Source organism: Seriola aureovittata, chromosome 22 (genome assembly GCF_021018895.1).
Source record: "Seriola aureovittata isolate HTS-2021-v1 ecotype China chromosome 22, ASM2101889v1, whole genome shotgun sequence".
Classification (NCBI taxonomy): Eukaryota; Metazoa; Chordata; class Actinopteri; order Carangiformes; family Carangidae; genus Seriola; species Seriola aureovittata.
In genome coordinates, this window is record NC_079385.1 from 998,035 (window position 1) to 1,012,589 (window position 14,555).

General features: G+C 42.1%; 1 protein-coding gene across 3 annotated transcripts in view; it reads right to left on the reverse strand.

Moving 5' to 3' along the window:
* Positions 1 to 14,555, reverse strand: part of scube1 (signal peptide, CUB domain, EGF-like 1) — a 111,101-nt gene that overhangs the window by 50,665 nt on the left and 45,881 nt on the right. For all 3 annotated transcript variants that reach the window (XM_056367876.1, XM_056367875.1, XM_056367874.1), the window contains exon 5: positions 933 to 1,061. In XM_056367876.1, the coding sequence (XP_056223851.1) occupies positions 933 to 1,061 (129 nt within the window). The remainder of the gene's footprint in view (positions 1 to 932; positions 1,062 to 14,555) is intronic.

Genomic DNA, 14,555 nt, shown 5'->3' on the forward strand with positions numbered 1-14,555 from the left:
TGCCTTCACATCTGTCAAAGACGGAAAGTAAGCATAATGACGTTTTTGGAGCTTTTATAGACGTTGTAGTTCCCTGACCTGGGAACTTTGTATTATTTGGTAACTCTAAGATAGAAAAGAAGAGAAGAGAGAGAGGAAAAGGAAGGAGAGAGGTGAAGATGGAAAGAGACGGAGAGGACATAACAGACATAACTGTCGTCTCTTTCATCACTGGTTTACTACCGTCCTGCGCTGCCATGCTCAACAGGCCGGCATAGCACTGAGTCCCTCGCTGCTAATGAAATATTACCAGAGCGGGGTGGGTTGGGGGTGGGGGGCATTGGAGCCTTTCACAGTCTGTACACTCTCCCTGTCTGAGAGGAGAATAAGATATGTTGCCAAACAAAGTGTAACTGAAAGCTTATTTTTCCCTCTCAAAGACAGCAGCCCCTAAATTCCATGGCTGCAGGCGCTCAATATGAGGAGTGAAACAGGGATGGATCGGTGAGGTGGAGGGGGGGTTGGGGGGTTGGGGGGTTGGAGACATGAATTCTCTCTACTGAATCCTTCAGCACCTTCATCAGGGTCTGAAACGCCTCACTGATTTTGGAATTAAATGTCCACCCTCGTGTTTTATCGCTGAAGGCCCACTGGAACTTGTCCATCATTGCTATTACAGATGTTTATCACAGGAACAGTTTAGATCCTTCATCACAACAGTAACTCAATAAAACCAAGTCTATAAAACACAGTGTTAATACTCTGCTGCCAGCTGTGAAATCATGTGACCAGTCAGAAAACAACACATCTACATTTAATGGTAATAAATCAGAGACTGAAGGTTGTTCTAAGAACACAGTCACTTGCCAGTGTGTGTGTGTGTGTGTGTGTGTGTGTGTGTGTGTGTCAGTGTGGGGATGAGGGGCCACACTCAGGTCAGCTGTGGTACGTACATGTACAGTCCTTCTGGTTTTTGGCCAGCTCGAAGCCAGGGCGGCACTCGCACGACACGCCTCCTTTGCCCGGAGCCTCTCTGCAGATGTGGGCGCAGCCGTGGTCCTTGTTCATGCAGTTCATCCCGTCTGAGAAGGGGACAGAGACAGAGGGACAATAATTACACTGTGATGAACGACTGTACGGAGGAGAAGTCGGCTGACTAGTCATCATCTGCACTGGCACACGTCAGAGCACAAATATTCAAAAGTAAATATTCAACCTCAGGGTTCATTTATTAAAATCTGAAATAATCATCTTCATCAGGACTGTGGGGGTGAGGTTTGATTTGATTGACAGGGACCAACCGACCAAATTCTCTGTGCATACGTAGTCCCGCCCATATCAAACCAGCGAGGAGAGCTCAGACGTAAACACAGAGCCGTCATGTGAAATGACCAAAGAGAAAACAGTGTGTTCATGTAGGAAACTGTCAGTCACAGTAAAAGGCTGATTTAACATCTTCCTCTTCCTCAAGTAGCAACATAACCAGAATCACACTGACTTTACTTTGTCCTACGTGGACGATGAATGGAATCTAAAGGCAAACTTCACTCTGGCTGTAGTGATGTCAGCGGCAGTCGGTTGGTCCACCACTCAAAAACAGTTCAATGTTTCCATGAGATTTTGTGCAGATGTTCACAGTTCTCAGAAGATGATGACTGACTGACTTCAGTCTTCCTCTGACTTCACATCATCAGTTGAGAAACCACTAAGTCTTATTTCATCTCTTGAACAGTTGTACTTCTTTTTTTGTGTTTTAGCTGTACACAGACTGACATCTATACTCCACATGACCAAACTACAAAACTGACTGTACTGGAAACACACACAGTTTCTGTTTCAAAAGCAAAGTCAGATCATTTGCTACTGAACAAGTCGTTGGTACTCCTACTGTTCAGTGGGATTGACAGAGACAGTACAACCCTTTTATTTCTTTGACTGTGTAAATCTGACGTTTGATCACAGAATAAAGTCTGACTGTTGCGTCCCGTTCTGCCTCCTAAGTCATGTTTTCTGTTTTTTTTCTCTCTGTTTGTTATCATTTCCTGTTTTAACCTTTCCCTCTCGTTTCAGATTTACACTTGCTGCCGATGTGTGTTTCGGGCTCCTGTGATTGTTGACCCCGAACCTAATGTGTTGCACCTGTGTCTAATTGTCTTCCCCTCCTGGTGTATTTAGCTGCGTGCTCCCCGTCTTCTGTGCCAGTTCGTCTTTATTCTTTGTGACAAGTGTTCTAGCAGTTCTCCTCCTGTAGCCTTTAGTGTGTTGTTGACCAGTGTTTTCTTAGAGTTAGCCTCACCCTGTTCTGTCTTAAGTGAAGACCCTGCCTCTGATTCCTGTGTTGTGTCATGCATTTGAGTCCTCACCCAGTCGTTCTGACACTTACAGGTAAAATGTTAAAACTTTACATGTAAGCTGCTTCTGCTGGTGAGCTGAGGAGGGAATAACACAGTGTCATAGTCGCAGGTAAGGTGTACTGAAGTATTAATATTACATAAGTATAACACATAAGTATGTTTTATAATGTTTGTATGAGTGAATATTCATTAGAACAAAAAATACATATAGATAAGACAAATTAAACTACAGAGGTTGAGAGGAAACGTTGTGGTGTAAAACCCCATCATGATAATTTGGGACTGTGTGAACTTTCACTATAACACCTACAATCAGTTCAGAGGACTTCCTCTCAGCTAGAGTAACCACTCACAGTGGGTCGGCCATGGTAAAAGAGGAAAACAGTAGAAGAGTTGGTTTCTGTCCAACTATCTTCTTCTTCTTCAGCACCTTGATTTCTAACTGTCGTTCTCAGCTGTCACTGACTCATCCTCGTCAGCACTGACACGGCTGGACATCCTGCCTCCTCATCCTGCCTCCTCCTGCTAGTCCCCTACACTAACCATGAACCAACCACTGGAAACTATTGAAAACTATGGCAGGACTGCTGTTAACCCTTTATGTCAAGTCTACATCCAGCTGAACTGTGATGTGTAGAAGAAAATCCTTGGTCCAGTGAACATTATAAATCCTGCACTGCCAACGCTACGGCAACATAATACATTCATATATCTAAAACTCATTCTGTCTCACTTTTAACATTTGCACAATGTATGTTTAAAGCCCCAGCACTCCCAGCATTTAGGTATTAAATTATGATAGTCCATTACTATGTTTATTTCATCTATTTAATGAGTGTATAGAGAGTATGTGCTCTCTGAATGTTTTCTGATATAGTGGTCTAAAGGCTCTGCGAGTGAGGATGATCTCTGAAGGACCATCAGAACAAAGACCTACAGGAACAGCTAATACATATGGAAGTAACATAAAAGCACAAGGCAAGAGATGTCATTGTAATCATCAAAAAAGCTCTTTGCCTGATAGTTGATAGTACGACCCAGCAGATAGTCCCCAATCCCCAAAAGCTGCTAATTATAACCACATTTAAAAGGAAAGAAACGATGTCAGTGATAAACGTTCCTCCTCGGGGTTTGTAGTGTGAAGCACTCACCACATTACATCTAGACTCACGGTTCAAAGACACACCCCTTCTCTGGTCCCCATGATGAATAATGTCCCTTCATGGGGCCCAAGAGCGCTTCAAGTACCTCATTAGGGTGCCAGAGAGTCCCCTTCACAAAATGTCCTTTCTTAAACTTTGCCATTCTGTCCGTCCACTCTCGACAGGACCACTCCATCAAAGTCCAAAATCAAAGGAGCCAGATCTTTAAAGGAAACTGTGCCTTTACATGATCAACCAGAGATCAAACCCTGTTCTACATTATATAAGTCAGACAATGTATTTAACATTACATGTGGGCAGGTACTGGTGCACAGTCAAATTTAGAGCCTGTACAGTCCAGAAAATTACGACACAACAAAACCAGGGAGTAAAAAAAACTTTCACCAGTTGCCAAAGCTCTGACCCTGTTTGAAAACTAAACTCATAAGAAAGCAGTGTATCTACAATCAATTCAAACCTGGGAGAAGTCAAATAAACGGAGGCAGAGGGAGAGGTACGGACACAGGCCCGGCACTCAGCACAACTGAGCCTAAAAAAGCAAACAGAACGGCGGCCACAAACCGTGGCCTCTCAACATGTCCGATGTGACAAGGCGGCAAGGCAGAGAGGCAGAGCCTGCAGCTTGCTGACACGTACGCCTGTCAGGCCTGGATAACCCCCATGGGTCCCTAGATACATATTCATCCAGATCTGATGTCGAGTCGTGTTTAGCTCAATGTCAGCGCTGACCTGCCGATCCACAGACACAGAAATGAAGCAACACACTTAAAACATACGGCTCCTGTTCACAGAAATCTGAAAGTAATATGTGAGATTATACTTTCTATAACTGCTCCTCCAACCAATGATCATTTTGTAGGGTATACGTTACGCAACAGTCTGACCCGGGTTTAATCTGTTTCAATAAGGCGACTGCTTCTACCAACAAGAAACACATGAAACCCAAGTAAAGGCACTTCTGTGGTGTTGGAGTACTTCAGGTTTGAGACGACACACTCACGCCACAGACAAAACATCAATTGAAAGTAACGGACGTCATGATGCATAACCTCGATAAAGACACAGTAACCAAAGGCTGTTTCAGAAAGTCCTCTGAACGCTGGATTAAAGACATGTAATTCCCTCCGGCACATGCTTCAGTCAAGAGGTCGTCCCAGAACTGTGTGTGTGAGTATTTCACCACAACATCTGTTTTGTGGTCCAACAGGATGATCGAGCTGGCCCCTCAGTCTCACCGTACACTTTATAAACGATGCCTGCAGACAGCTGCTGTCCTGTTGACCACACAGGCAGTACCTGCATCACCACTGATAATGCATCAGAGCTAACTCAATCAATGGATCAGGTGATTGTTAAGTGTAGGTCTCTCTGTTGTCTTCAGTGTTCTGTCTTTCTAGATGTACTAAATAAAATCGATGATAATTGAATAGTTGTTATTGCTGTTATTTCATTATCAGTCTGAAAAATGTCTTAAACAATTAATGTTTTGCCTCATGATTTTTTTTTTTTTTATTTTAGAAAATGATGTGAAAGTTGACGCAATACTAAATTACGCGAGAGGACTTTGTAAACAGTTGGTTGACCAATTTTTCGCACAGTTGCAGAAAGATGGCCGCACAACGAGAATTAAATCTGCCGGAGCACAGAGGAGGATTGGAGGGAGCTGGAGCAGAGAAAAAGGCTTTGTCTCAGGTTCTGTCACCTGGCCTCCACTTGTCAGGACACACAGGTCCTCAAATCCATCCACAATGCACTGCGTCCTCTCCCGGAGCTTACAGACGCCCTCCCTGGTGAAAGCGTATGTACTGTAGGTATGTCACCTGAAGCCAGATCTTCATCTCCTGAGAAGATCAACATAGATACACAGATCTCACTAAGGAACTCTAAGTGAAGAGCTCTTGGCTCTATTGAGGATAAATTCAGACTCAGCCACAGGAGTTTCTGAACATTGTTTTACTCCTTTATCCAAGATTGAAGATAATCTACATGAGCACAGACATGTCATACATCAAAGGGAGAGTGGAGACAGGAACAGGCAGCAACAAAGTTGACTTGTCTTGTTTTTATGTGCAGTTTAGTGAAAACAAGATGCCACATGCAAAATCAGTTATTGTATTTTGATGGAGGACTCGCGTCAGCACCACAGACTTTGCGCTATAAAGCTCCTGCAGTTGGAGGATGCCACAGAAGCTGAGCTGAACAGCCACCTGAAGACCCCCCCCCCCCATCATCGAGAGGAAGACCTCTTGCCCTGGTGGAAGGTACCAATGTTAACTTTCCGATGTTGAGCAAACTGCTTCACAAACGCCTGTGCATACACATACCATTAAGGCTTAGTCCTTAGTTCGAATCCCTCTTTCTCTCTCCCTGACCTTCCTGTCTCTCTCTCACTGTGACGATGTGGATACATTAATCTTTCTGAAAAGAAATTAGAATAGGTTGAAAGTATCAGTAATTTTTATTTTATTATTATATAATTTATTGCTTATCTATTTGATAACCTTCTGAAACACATTAAGTCTTGACAGCAGATTTCAACAACATCAGTAATACCTAAATGACTTAAAATTGTTCTTTTTGTTTTTTTTAAGAAATGCATCATCCAATTAGAAATGATGTCCCAAAATTGTCACTGGGTCACAGGTTTACAATGATGTCTTTATGTTAACAAGTTCAATTCATAATAAATTCGAATGAATTTTTTTCATGTCTTTTTTTCACTGAGGTATGTATAGAAATGTGAGTGTTGGAACATTACGGTTACACCTCTACTAGATAGTAAAGTTGGGACATTGCATGATCAATCAATCAATAATCACTTTGCAAAGAGTTCATTTACTGCTGTGAACATTCTGCACTTTGTGGCATGATGTTAAAATGGCAGTGGCTGTCTGGAATGAAGTGAAATAAATCCATAAACTGACAATATGATGCGAGAAATTGTCGACTGTAATATAACTTCCATTTGATTTGAATGGTCATAGCTGTGAAGGTGCAAACAGTCTTCACAGTGAAAGTGGAGTGTGTCACTCCTGACTGCAGGTCTTCAGTGAGCAGTGAAAAGGCAGAGAGGAGGTTGACGTTTCTTCTTTCCAGCTCAGTGTGCAGCTTTGTTTAGACTGGGGAGGTCAGCAGGTTTACAACTACTGAAGCTCCTCACTGAGAGCCCCAGCAGGTCCAGATAAAACACTGAGACACGTCTTCATGGCCCAGTAAGAGCCCCCAGGACACAGTCTGTCTCACACAGTCTCTCCTCTGTCTCTTTTATTATCCTACGTCTGTCTTTCTCTTTCACTCTCCCTGCCTTTCTTTATCCACCTCTCCACACATATCTCTCTCGCTCTCTCAGGAGCTCTGACTCCAGATGAGGTCCAAGCATATCACAGCCATGTTATTACAACCTGACTCTTGCAGTGTTACACCCCAAAGCCCCAAAAGTCTGGCTGGCAGAGTGTAATGGAGACAGGAGAAAAAAGGAGGAATGAAGTGAAAGACAGAGACAGATAGAGAGAGCAAAACTGATGAAAGAGGACAGGAATGTGGAAGAGGAAGGTAGAGAGAGAGAGAGAGAGAAAGAGAGAGAGCGAGACAGAGATGGAGACAGTGTAGGATAATTTAGAGGTCGCTCTCCTCCCTGTTTCCTCTGAGGCTGATGAGGAATGAGGTGATGCTGAACGCCAGTCTTTCAGCCTGATCTCCTCCCCGGGGACAAACACAGATTTCACAGTTTCAGTCAACTGTGAGGTAAAGATGAAGTTAACTTCAACTGAAGATGTTGCAACATCATCTGAAGGAACTATACAAATACTATGAAAAACTATATAAATTAAATCAAATTAAAAAAAGAAAGCCTGCACATCATCATGTTGTCTTCACTTAATCTCTTGCAAAAGCCAGATATTTAAAATGTTCTGGGAGGTTGCTGCCCGTCCTTTGCTTACTTGTTTATCGATTTGGATTTCAGTTTTTATCAGCACAACAGCAACACTTCCTGGGTTACATCATGCTGACAACCATAAAGCTAATATACATTTAAATGTACTAGTACAACAATGCTATACCCATCAATTTAAAGGTCCATATGTGAGGTTTGGAACTTCTCTTCTGATTGGCTGACTGTTTTCTGAGTGATCCAATAAAAATATAGCAGATTTCAGGTAAACACTCAGAGAAACTCAGAGGATGGTGGGTCCAGGTGGGTGGGGCTTGGGGCGTGGCTGAGGGCGGTGACTGCTTTGTTGTGACATCACAAAGTTACAGAAATCCTGACAGCTTGTTTTAAGGCTCAGGGGCTGGTTGCACAAAACACCTGAAGTTTTCTAGTATGATACTACTAGGTTTTATTTCTCCTTAGCTGAGGGAGTTACTGAAGGGTGTTGCAGAGAATCACTTAGGTTTCCTAAGCTAAGAAAAAAAGTTGAGATGAGCATTTGCATCAGTGAAAGAAATGAAACATCTTGACTCTACCTAACCAGAAAGATCATCTGGCATAAAACTGCAACACTTATTCAGCTGCAGAAAGTAGACTGACAGCCGCTCGTATCTGTGATGTAAAATCAATTCCTCATCATTAAGGGTGTCTCCTGGTTGTGAACTCTCTTCTTGGGATCCGTTAATTTTTGTCATTTATCACATTAAACTCAGCTCATTTGTGGTGAAAATAGAGTCAGAGGTAAGTTTTTTTTTTTCCTTACTTTGGTCGCTAAGGTCTTTTGTGTTTTATGCAACTGTTTTTATTTTAAGGAAACCTTAACTCAGACTTCAGACTTAAGGGAAGATCTTAACTTAAGGTGTTTTGTGTAACTGGCCCCAGTTCCCGAATACAAGCTGTGTGCATTTCTCTGTGGACTGAGGCTTTGATACTTTCACAGTATTAATATAGAACCTAGACCTGCTTTATAATCAAACAACACGAGGACATCTACTTTGATACTTAATGGACCTTTAAAACATTTTACTTATCTATGATGAGTTGGGCATTAGTGTGAGTAAGGCTATGTAAGTACATAAGTAAGTACTCTGCTCTGATTTGTGTGGCACCAACAGTACCCACAATGCAACTCGTCCACCAGCCGTTCAGTCAGAGAGCTGATGAGGAGCAGGCTACAGAGGTCTAATTCCACAATCCCAGATTTTATTTACTTTTCAGATTTATACCAGTGTTTTCACCTGTGCAGCAGCAGGCCACTCCCACTCCGGATCACCTGCAAACACACGCTGAGGTGGAAGATCTGCTGAATGATACTAGTTACAGTAACAGTAGTTGACACTGTCATGTTTCTGCAGCTATGGACACAGACTCTTGTGTACATGTGTGATCTGTAAGCATTTGCAGGGTTTATTGACCAACCCAGAGACAAGGCACACACACATTGCTTATTATAACAGAGAGAGCGAGAGAAGAAAGACAGGCTGACTGACATCTCCTTGTCCAATAATAAGAGTGTGTATACACATTACTGCACAGGTTGGTGTGTGTTTGTATGACCAAGTGCATGCTTGTCTGTCCCCACAAATGTCTGAATTACCAGTGTTTGTACTGTGACTGTATGGTTAAGCACAAAGCCACCCATAAAGAACTCCACTTTAAAGGCCTCTTCAAAATAAACTTTTTAAAAAGCCTCAACATTGAATTCCTCGACATTCAGCGCTCAGCAGTGACAGCAGTGTTTTAATCAGCGTGTTTTCCACATTAACATGTTCTATATGTTGTTGAGTTGAGTTCTTACATTATCCCAAATGTTTCCATCAATTCTCAAACCAGAGAAATCTGTGATTTTAATTATGGTAACATTTCATTGGTCGCCTGTCAGTGACATCACATCCTCTGTGACCATGTGTCAATGTGCTTGTCTGACAGAAGCTCAATATTGACATTTATCTAGTTTCAAGCCACATACACTTTTTACACCTTGGTGGTTTTCACACTATATTTGAACCAGATGAAGGATTTTAGTCGTCGGACGTCTGGATCTGAAGTTATCAGAGAAACAAGCTGAGGAAATGTTAGACAGCTCAGCTCCCAGCTGCTGGAGACGTCCTGTCCTGTGTCGCTGAAGAGCGTTGGTTAATCTCTGATTTTTAATTGTGGGTGTTTTTGTACTGGTTTTAATCTCCTGGTGTGTTTGTTATGGAGAGGAGGACACCTCTGAGGATAATTCAGCTGCTGTCAAAAACATCCTGAACGTCTGTTTCATAAGTTATCAGAGAAACAATCAGAACAAAGGTTAGCATCAATCTCAGCTCCAGCTCTTCCCTGACGTCTCTGTCCTCCGTACAGCATCACTGAAACACTGACTTTAAATGTGAATTTGTTATTGTTTAGATTGAGAGAGCCCTAGAGGCAGAAGTTACATACTGTGTGTTTAAAGTTTCTATAAACAGGGAAAATCTGGGTAACTAATCCAAACTAAGATTATCTGGTCATTAATTACAAAAAGCGATTCAATTTCAGGCTTAAATGAATGAAGTGTGATGAAAACTTCCTTTTTTGGGGTTTTGCAGTAAAAAGCTCAGCAGCTCCTTAACTGTCTTCCTCCCCCTCCCTCCAGTTTTCCATCCATGTTCTTGTAAATGCCATTTTAATTGAAATCTGTCAGACGCTGGCTGTGTGTCCCTCACTGCTCTGCTCCAACCACAGAACTATAGGTGCTAAGCCATGAATTTCAATGAGAGCTTTTCTTCAACTGGCTGCATTGAACTCCTTTACATAAGGACTGTGCCTTTCCATGAACCCCTCACAATCTCTTCTTTAAACACTAGAGGAAGAGAGCGCCACACACACACACACACACACACACATAGATCCCCCTCCCTCGTTCTTTCTCTTTTTGTATCTCGCTCTAACTTCACACATGACAGCAGCAGGACTGATTTTAACATCCACTCTCATTTTGAGACATGAGAACAACACCCAGCTAAAATACCATCACCATCATCAGTGAATATTTGGAGTGAAACCAGTTGAATTAAAGTACTGAACTGACTCCAGCTCTGCTGACATAAACTGAAACACAACTTGGTGTTTGACTGTGGAACCTGGAGCAAAAAAATACTGAATTTATCTTCTGCTTGTGTGTATCCAAAAGAAAAAGGAAAACTCCCAGAGCAACAACAGCAGCAGAACCCCTTTGTGATGAGAAGAAACCCGGGTATATGAGGAATGTGGTCTTAATTTAGAAAAATGCAAACAACCATTAGATGTTAACGAAATGACCTTAACAGTTCTCTCTTCTATTAACAATAACTTGAACTACCTGGAAAAATGCCCTGAAGGTTTTCCCAGGATTTTTAAATTATTACTTCCTCTGAATAACTCACTTTTTCCAGCAGGATTCCTGAGATTTCTGACCATAAATTAAGTTTGGTTTCAAAGACAGAACTGTAGAAAATGAATCATAAAATGACTCTTTTTAGTTTTAATTTGTTCTCTTATATTCTTTACACAATGTGGTAGAGCAGGAAATTAATGACATTACAGTGTAGATTATATTAAGAGCCCATTACTAACCATAAGGAATCATTTGATCATCTGTTTTTTAGTTTTACAACCAAGTGATTATTTGGGATGATTACTGTGTGCAGTGGCTACTGTCACATTCATCCATACCTTTGACAGCTCTGAAGAAGCATCATTTCAGTTTGATTACATTTGACAGGTGAACACTAGGGCTGTCACTTTATGCTCAAAATACAAACATTTGTTCAAACCAAGCATCAACCTCAGAGGCGTGACAAGTGACAAAAACAGGAGTCAATCCCCATAGACTCCCAAGCCTGGTACAAAAAAGAGTTTTGTTCTCTATAGTTAATTCCCTCCATCATGACATCTGTGGGGGCTCTGATAAAAAAAGGAAAATGGAGGTCAGTAGCGAGCAGAGCCGTCCTTAGTCCTGACAATCACACGCTGTGTTTGAAGTGTTGATCCATAAGAAGATATATTTGTGGTTTTAAGAACCAAAAACCATCTCAGCGTAGGTTCACATCTCCTCTCTCAGGCTTCTCTCTGGAGCTCTAGTAACAACAGGTCAGTGAGCCAATCAGAGGAGAGGAGGCTCTGAGGCTCTCTTCTGATTGGCTGAGTGTTTTCTGAGTGATCCAGTAAAAACATGTAAATCAGGTAAATACTCAGACAAACCAAATCCTGCAAGGTTGGGTCCAGGTGAACAAAAAACAAAAACAAAACAAAGAAAAACAATTAGACCTATATTCTAAATTTTGTTGAATTGTATTCTTACATTATTCCAAATGTTTCTTGCATTTTTCAAACCAAAGAAATCCATGATTTTAATCAAGGTAACGGTGCATTTGATTTGATCAATGGTATCATAGCCCTTAATGTGTCCAGAAGTCTCAAATTTGATTATTTATTTTTATGATGAATTTTTTTAACATTTTCAACTTATATTTACCCAGATGAAGGATCTTAAGCCTCAGCTCCCAGTATGATTGTAGAACCTAGACCTGCTTTATAATCAAAGAACACACGGGCGTCTATCTTTATATTATATGGACTTATAAAACAGCTGTGAAAAAGTTTACATTCAATTTCTGGAAGAATGTAATGTTAAAAACTAATGAGAATATAAACTAAAAAAATAACGAACATTCAAATTCACTGGAACAAATTATGAGTTATTTCAAATTTGTTGGAACCCTTTTATTTTTTTTAAACAGGGACAGACACTCAAAAAGTTAATTCCCAGGATTTCACATTCCCCTGGTATCTCCCAATACCTAACCTAGGTCTTCAGTGCCGATCACATGCTGCACGTGTGTGTGCAACTAAACAGTCCAACCAACGAAACCATAACACTTTTTTAATTATCCTGCCTTTCCGCCCATCCTCACATCAAACTGTCCTTCTCTCCACAGCTGATGCCCTGCTCCCACATTCTGTTTCTAAATGAAACATCACATTAAGAAGCAGTGGCTCTGTTCAGATTCAAGACTTACACTCTGTACTGTAGCTAGTAGATGCAAAGCTCTCAGTCAAACAATATATCAATATGGACTTGAATGAATGATGACTTTCCTGCAGTGTCAGCACTGCAAAAATAACATATCTTTGACAAAGGACTAAGGCAACCGAATGTTCACTGTGATGGATTAGTTATTCCAACAGGTTTCAAGTCCATGCAGGTTGGTTTTCACAGTGCACTGAAATGAAGTGAAATGGTCAGCAGTCATATGAAGTATTCTTAATGAGCTTCAACCTGCAGAATGTCAAGGCAGCAACATTTACATGGAGGCCAAAGAGCAGGAGAAGCAGAGTTCACTGTCGCGTTAACAGAGTCCAGCTGCTAATGTTCAAGAGAGGAAATACTGTTTGATTCACACAGCCCTCATTAACTGGAAGTGTGTGTGTGTGTGTGTGTGTGTGTGTGTGTGTGTGTGTGTGTGTGTGTGTGTGTGTGTGTGTGTGTGTGCACTGGAGGTTTACTTCATCCAGTGGTTTCAGGAACTACTCAGACCCCTTCACTTCTTCACTTCACTGTTATAGATTTAATTTCAAAAGGATAAAATTTCCATTTTGCTCTCTCTTGCGCTCCCTTAAGTCAGTACCTGCTTTGTAGAAGCCTGTTGGCAGATTCAAGTCTTCTTGGTCTGTATTAGCTTTTCACACCTTGATGTGGTCAGCTGATCTCAGTCTTCCTGACAGATCCTCTTAGACCCAGACTTGACAGGAAGTGTTAGTGAACTGTCATCTTCAGGTCTTCAGCTCTCAGGTGTGGTCCACTCAAGGACTGGTCCTGAAGAGACTCCAGTGCTGTCTTCTTCAGGTCATAGTGGAGCTAAAAGGTAAACCATGGCTCCAGTCTCAGGTCTCCTGGACTCTGGATCAGGTTTTCTTCCAAGGACCTCTCTGTGTTTGTCTCATTCATCCTCCATCAGGTCTGATCAGTCTCTCTGTCCCTGCTGCTGAGAACCCCCCACCATAAACACCTGATTGATGCTCGTCCTTCCAGCAGCTTCTCCATCTCTGCAGTGGACTTCTGCAGCTCCTCCCTGACCCAGGTCCTTCTCACCTGGTCCCTCGGTTCATCTGGACAGCAGCTCTAGAAGAGTCCTCACCGAGGTCTCTGTTCTACTGGGAACACTCAGAGCTTTAGACATGGTTTTATACTCTCTACCTGATTTCATCATGGAGGTCTACAGAGAGTTCACTGGACTTCATGTCTTGGTTTTTGTCCTGACCTGCAATGTGAACTGTTCTCTGCTCAGTTCTCCACAGGTGGACTCCAGTCTAGTTGTAGACTCATCTCAAGGATGGTTAAAACAAGCAGGAAGCAGCCAGGTCACTGAGTGTAGATTGATGGATGGCTTTCACTCATTCAGAACATGTACAACACTATAAAGTGAAAAAGCTGAAGAGGTCTGAATGCTTTCTGTGGCTACTGTGTATCTACATGTATGTGTGTGTGTGTGTGTGTGTGTGTGTGTGTGTGTGTGTGTGTGTGTGTGTGTGTGTGTGTGTTTTCATTCCACTCCCCATGTTTCCTGTGTTTGCCATTGAGCAGCAGCTACACAGCAGGTCAGCTCCATGTCCTCGTATTAAACATTTCCACTGACCAAAGACAAACTCTGGAGCTAAAAATAGATATCAGGGGAAACAGAACAGAGAAAAAACATGAATCCCACCTTCCACTCACAGGTAAACAACTCCTATTTACCTCAGAGAGAGAGAGAGGAAGAGAGAGAGAGAGAGAGAGAGAGAGAGAGAGAGAGAGAGAGAGATTGCTCAGTCATAGGAGCTTGTTTTCAAAGTTAAAATCACACGCTGAAATAATGTTTAAACCCAGTAAAATTAAAGAAGTGTGGCTGTTTGGGTAGGAAAGCATCCGTCACTTACAGCCCCCCCACCCCCACCCACATACACACACACACACACACACACACACACACACACACACATATGCTGTGGTGACTCAGTGTGTATGACTCTACGTACTGTATGTGTGATCAGCCTATAACAGAGTATCGTTTTTACAAGGAAAGTTCACGGCGAGGCCTCGCCATACAAAAGCAGGCAGCGTGGAGGTAAACACATTCAGCTTCA